This window comes from Aristolochia californica, unplaced genomic scaffold (genome assembly GCF_029961685.1).
Source record: "Aristolochia californica isolate CCGP_79_NKW_82.1479 unplaced genomic scaffold, dmAriCali1.0.hap1 SCAF_5, whole genome shotgun sequence".
Taxonomy (NCBI): Eukaryota; Viridiplantae; Streptophyta; class Magnoliopsida; order Piperales; family Aristolochiaceae; genus Aristolochia; species Aristolochia californica.
The window spans coordinates 5,103,648-5,110,301 of record NW_027182214.1 but is presented as its reverse complement, the minus strand read 5'-3'; the positions used below and the strand labels follow the sequence as shown (position 1 = coordinate 5,110,301).

General features: G+C 39.4%; 1 protein-coding gene across 1 annotated transcript; it reads right to left on the bottom strand.

Annotated features, from left to right (window-relative positions):
* Window positions 1–5,535: 5,535 nt before the first annotated feature.
* LOC137966445 (non-specific lipid-transfer protein 1-like) lies at window positions 5,536–6,288 on the bottom strand. The gene is made up of 2 exons (XM_068813056.1): window positions 5,862–6,288; window positions 5,536–5,751 (listed from the first exon to the last, which is right to left on the bottom strand). Exons 1-2 carry the CDS (start codon window positions 6,200–6,202, stop codon window positions 5,742–5,744), a joined length of 351 nt encoding a protein of 116 aa, XP_068669157.1. The 5' UTR covers window positions 6,203–6,288; the 3' UTR covers window positions 5,536–5,741.
* Window positions 6,289–6,654: the final 366 nt, after the last annotated feature.

Genomic DNA, 6,654 nt, shown 5'->3' with positions numbered 1-6,654 from the left:
TGAAGTAGAATACCAAGCAATGACCCACACTGTAGAAAATTTTTACGAATAAAGACTCTTCTTACCAAATTGAGATTTTATAAAGGAGGCTCCTTGGGCCTACATGGTGATAATCAAATCCAGTTTTCCATTAAAGAACTAAACATATTGAGGTAGATTGTCATTTTATACGGGAAAAGTTTCAAGAAGGAATAATCTCTCTTAAATATGTTTCATCTCAAGAGAAAGTAACTGATATTCTCACTAAACCGGTTACATCCAAAATTCTATATTATATATGTGGTAAATTGGGTATTTATGATGTATTTTCTCCTCCAGCTTGAGGGGGAGTATTGGAAGATAGGCTCAAGCCCACAAGTTCAATGCTAGAAGCCCACACGTCAAAGGAGTGACAAAGTGGTAATTTATGATAAGTTCCATAAGAATAGCACAGAGATGTAAATATTTATCTACATTATCTGATTATGTCTTTTAATCTATTGAGTTGTAGTCCTAAGGGCATTGTAACACTATAAATAAGAGTTTTGGCTAAGAGGTAAGGCATTCAAACCTTCTCCTCTCTTTTAGAAATCCTCCAGCTACCCTCACTTCTCCTTTGACGCATTCTCTTCTTCCCTTAATCCAAACTCTCCTCTCTCACGTCCTTCTTCTTCCTTTATTTTTCTGTATTTTTCCAGTGATTGGTGGTGGCCATGAAAATGGGGGTTTGTACTACTTCACTCTTCCACAATTAGCTGCATTATCGTTCACTATATCTGAGGCCCAACTTTGGCACAACCGACTTGGTCATCCGTCTACCCCTTCACGTCGTTCTTTGGTTCCATCTTTAAAAGGACTTTCTAATATCAGTTGTGAGGTTTGTCAATTAAGTAAACATGTCAGGAGTACATATTCTCCTTGTCTTACAACTACAAGTACTGCTCTGTTTGAGCTAATACATTTTGATGTATGGGGCCCTTTATGTGTCTCAAATATTTTCCAAGTTAAATATTTTGTCATATTTGTTGATGACTTTACTCGAGTAACTTGGTTATATCTATTTAAAGAGCATTCCGAAATTCTTCCTTTGTTTAAAAATTTTTATGCTATAGTCTTGACACAATTTGGGAAGAAAATTTAAACCCTTAGATCTGATAATGCTAAGGAATACATGTCTCATGACTTCAAATCATTTTCTGAGAGTAATGGGCTTATTCATCAAACATCATGTGCCTATACTCCTCAACAAAATGGTGTTGCTAAAAGGAAGAATCGTCATCTTCTTGAAGTTGCTCGGGGCCTTCTCTACTCCATGAAGGTACCCTATTTCTATTGGCTTCATGCTATACTTACAACATGCTTTCTCATTAATAGGTTACCTTCATCAATCTTTCATCATAAAACTCCTTACTCTGCGTTATTTAATGGTGAAGATCCTTTTTCTCTTCCTTTGAACGTGTTTTGTTCATGTTACATCTCCACATAAAAATAAACTTGATCCTCGGTCTATGAAGTGCATTTTTTTGGGATACTCTCGCACCCAGAAAGGTTATGTCTGTTACAATCCTACCCTTCGGAGGATGTTTATCTCTAGGGATGTGACTTTCTTTGAGGACACTCCCTTCTACTCCTCCCATGATGCTCCTCCAGGATGGACTTGTCCTTCTACTACTCCTTGTCCGCTTGTGCCGTTCAATCTTGAAGTGGATCCATCCCCTGACGCACCGGTCGTACCTTCACCGATGGAGTTGTCAGATCTACCCGCAGTAAGTCCTTCTCCTCCTATGTATGGGCCTGAATTTGATACTCGGCCTATTGCTTTAAGAAAAGAACGTCGCTCCTGTACTTCTTCGCATCCTATCTCAAATTTTATGTCTCACCATCGCTTATCTTCCGAGTGTTTTTAGTTTCTTGCATCCCTTTCTTCTAGTTCCGTTCCGCAGTCGTATTAGGAGGCCGTGAGACATCCAAGATGGAAGGCGGCTATGGATGAAGAAATGCACGCCTTATTCGAAAACCAAACATGGTACTTAACATCACTCCCGAAAGGTAAAAGACCGGTTGGTTGTCGATGAGTTTTTTCGGTGAAACATAATCCGGATGGTTCGGTTACTCGTCTTAAAGCTTGACTGGTTGCTAAGGGCTATATGCAGTGCTATGGGATAGATTATGAGGAGACCTTCTCTCCTGTTGCAAAATTGAATTCGGTACGCATGATCTTATCTATTGCTGCTAACTCCTCATGGCTCGTCTATCAGTTGGATGTTAAAAATATTTTTTTAAATGGTGATATCAGTGAGGAAATTTATATGGTTCAACCACCTGGTTATGTGGTTGAGAGGGAGTCAGTATGTCGGTTAAAAAAGTCTTTATATGGGCTTAAGCAGTCCCCTCGGGCTTGGTTTGATAAATTTAGTCAAACACTCCTACGGTTTGGTTTGATAAATTTAGTCAAACACTCCTACGGTTTGGTTTGATAAATTTAGTCAAACACTCCTACGGTTTGGTTTTCATAGGTGCTCAATTGATCATTCCGTATATTATAAAGATACGGTCAAAGGAAAAATATTATTGGTCGAATACGTGGATGATATTATCTTAACCGGTAATGATGCTTTGAGCATACAAGAGGTGAAACAGATGATATGTCAGGAATTCAAGACTAAAGACCTTGATATGCTTAAATATTTTTTGGGTATAGAAGTTCTTCAATCCAAACATGGGATAATATTGTCTCAAAGGAAATATGTCTTGGATCTCCTTGAAGAAACAGAAATGAAGGGTTGTAGACCAGTTGACACACCTATGGATACAAATGTAAAATTATGTGCCACAAATGAAGAAGATATTGATATTGGAAAATATCAAAGACTCGTGGGAAAACTGATTTATCTCACAGTAACTAGGCCAGACATATCATATGCTGTAAGTGTGGTGAGTCAATTCATGCACAAACCACAAATTACCCACTGGCAGGCTTTAGAGAGAATATTACGTTATCTAAAAGGAGCTCCGGGAAGAGGATTGATGTATAAAAAACATGGGCATTTCAACATAGAAGGCTTCTCAGATGCAGATTGGGCTGGATCTCCTGATGATAGAAAATCTACATCAGGATATTGTACTCTGGTTGGGGGAAACTTGGTTACATGGAAAAGTAAGAAGCAAAATGTGGTTGCAAGATCTAGCGCCGAAGCAGAATACAGAGCTATAGCCCATACCGTTAGTGAACTTTTATGGATTAGGACCCTTCTTACCGAACTAGATTTTTATAAAAAGGGGTCCATGAATCTGCATTGTGATAATCAAGCAGCCATTCATATTACTTCAAATCCAGTTTTTCATGAAAGAACTAAACATATTGAGGTGGATTGTCATTTTATACGGGAGAAGTTTCAAGCAGGAATAATCTCTCTCAAACATGTGTCATCTCAAGAGCAAGTAGCTGATATTCTCACTAAACCCATTACATCTAAAATCCTATCGTTTATATGTGGCAAGCTGGGTATTTATGATGTCTTTTCTCCTCCAGCTTGAGGGGGAGTGTTGGAAGATGGGTTCAATGACAAGAAGCCCACACGTCAAAGGAGTGGCATATGTGTAAAATATGGTACTTTCCATAAAGATGACATAGAAGTGTAAATATGTGCTCCTTTCATGTCTTTTGTTTTATCAAGTTGTAGCCCTAAGGGTATTGTAAAACTATAAATAAAGGCATTGGCTAAGAGGTAGGGCATTGAAGCACTCTCCTCTCTTTCCACAAATTCGTCCAGCCCTCATTTTTCTTTTTGACGCAACCCTCTTCTCCCTTAATCCAAACTCTCTTCTTCCACGTTCTTCTTCTTCTCTTCTCCTTCTCTCTTCTTCTTCTTCTTCTTTCTTGTTGAACTAAAGTTCCTTTCATGAGATCCTAAATTCTACAGGAGCTATCAAGACAAAATGGAAAGTGATAAGCCAAAAATCCCTTGATTACCAAATCCATTGGCTTCTAAGTTGCTTTGCAATGACTTCATTCCAAGTGATTGAGGAGGGTTCAACAATGTTCTTCATCACAATGTTTTTCCTTGGTACCTAATTTTCTTGGAGAATCACCTTACAGTGATAACTGTGAGCCCTTCTGTTTTATATTTCAGAAACATTTTTCGTTTGCATGAGATGAAAAATGTGAGAAGTAAAATGTTCTGGATTCAGTTGAGATACTAAAAAGTATACAAAGATGCTGATAAGGGTGGTATAAATGCATTAGCTGAGAATAGTCCCCATATACCTACAAGAGACTCCAAACTTACTAGGCTGCTTTGTGGGTCATTTGGAGGTTAACTGAACTGCTCTTATTACTGTTTCTGAATGATGATCTCTAATTTTGGATATGTTTTAGTACTTCTAGATGTTGCAAATATTGTTCTTAAACTTGCATGTTTTCTAAATGAATTTGATAAGTCTTATGAAGGAAAAGGATATTTGTTTAAGATAGTCTATATTGACTTGCTATAAGACTGAAGTGAGGTCCCTGTGGCATCGTATTGGTAAATGAAAGCCACCTTCCCGAGGTGTCTTTCTTACCTTCCATGAGGGAAGCCTTATCAGGCACATTTGAGCTACTTGACTCTATTTGTTAATATTTTTAACAAAATTCATATTGCCCTTTCAAATAATTAACTTCCTGCTGGAAAGGTTCTTTCAGTGGAACTTCTACCAAGACCAAGCTTGATGGTTTCTTTAACTATCTGGTTATTCGTTTAATTATTTACGTATTATTTATTTATATTTTTTCCTTGTTTACTTTGTGAGTTTAGTGTTTAACTCTGTTCATCTTAGCAACTGCAGATGATCCAAAGAAGACAGAACACTTGCTTGCACTTGAAGGGGCCAATAATGGAATACTCGTATAGGAAAATAAAGAGAATCTTCCGCTGAAAATTATCAGTAGAGAAAGTTCGTTGAGAAGAATCAGTTCCCAGTTTCGAATTCGATCTGAATAACTACGTAACAGAAGAAAAATCCGAGACACCGCAAGTTGGAACTCTTGTCGACGATCAAATATCGACCAAGGTATCTCTGTTCCAACTGAGTATCGATACATTATCCGACAGGGACGCTTTTGATGAAGCTCAGTTTCTGTCTCTTAAACTGATTTACGTAGGATAAATCAGTCGGCAGAGAAGCTTGATGCTTTGTGGTAATCTTTGAACATAGTAGTTGGAATTGTCATCCTTAACAATCATTAGAAACAGAATCAAGCTTTTGAGGCATCAAACGAGTGGATAGTGGAGTCATCGCAAACCCCATTGGCTACGGAAACAAAAAAGCATTGTCTTGTCACTGATGGCATGAGGGTTTCTTTCGAATCCATTAATTTCATGTCTTTCTTTCTCCTCTCCGACGAAAACGATGGCAGAATGCTGGAAGTTAAAGAACGAAGGCAGAATCGTGGAATGTGTAGAGATTCTGCCGAGGGAAGAAAATTAGTTATTTCATCAATTAAAACTTTTTAACCCGTTATTTTCTTAAATTTCCCTCGCTTATAAGCCTTAACCATATTACTGATGCAAAGAGTTAAAGAGAGAACAGAAGATAAAAGTTTCTATAGGCTATATAGCTCATAAGTACATGAAAGCTCAGACAGAGATTTCAAAGAAGTACAGCACAGTGACACTGCTTGAACTAAGCTAGAGATTCATACAGTGCCACCATCTTATTCTCTTTATTCAAAAACTCCACACAGACTACTAGAAGAAACTCATCTTCTGGGCAATATCCATTCACTTCACCCTGCACAGTACAATCAAAAACAAAAATGGTAAAACAAAGTTAGTTTTGGAACATGAGAGAGAAGTAGAGGACGAACAAGGAAAAACACTCAAAGCGAAGGAGAGTGTTACTTAGAGCAGTCAGTGGAAGGGCTGATCTTGTAGGGAATGTTGACCCCGCAGTTACCGGGGAGGGAACCTGCAAGGCCGTAGTTGAGCCTGGGGATGCTGCCAGCAGCAGACTTGAGGCAACCACAGGCGGTTTGTCGGTCGGCGGTGGACTTGGCAGCGGTGTTGAGGTTCCGCACACCGGCGCAGCAAGTTGATGTCAATTTACCCGCGTTGCGGAGGTAGGGAATGCAAGCATTGAGGCTTGACACTACCTGACCGCAGGTGATAGCTTCAGTGTAGGGAGCGGCCAAGGAGGAGAGGAGGAGGAAGCAGGCGAGAGTGCGGAGTGAGAGGAAAGCCATGGCAGGAGGAAGAAGAAGAATGCTTGCTTAGGTTACACTGGGTATTCTTCACTCTGCAGGTTTCTAGTGCTTGCTTTCTAATGTAGAGTCATGCCTGGGTTTATATAGAACGAAGCACAGACACAGGTCGGTGGTGTCGTACGTGGTAGGGATGGAAGTAGTTGGCCAATGAATGCGAGACCATTCCGAAGTTGCAGTTTTTAATGCAATCAGTGAGGAAGAGGAGAACGCTGTCATCGAGTAGTTGAAAGCAGGGCCATGTGGGAGGACTTGATTGAATAGAGAGAAATTTTCTTGTGGCAACGGTTAGCTCCAAACTAACCCTTTTAAATGCATCCCATTCTCTTCTTTACTGTACCAGTAAGCACATCTCGTCCTCCCTTCCCAGACTCTTCCAGACTTGCTGGTGTCAATCACGTCTGGTTATTATTGATTAGATCTTGTCGGCGCGA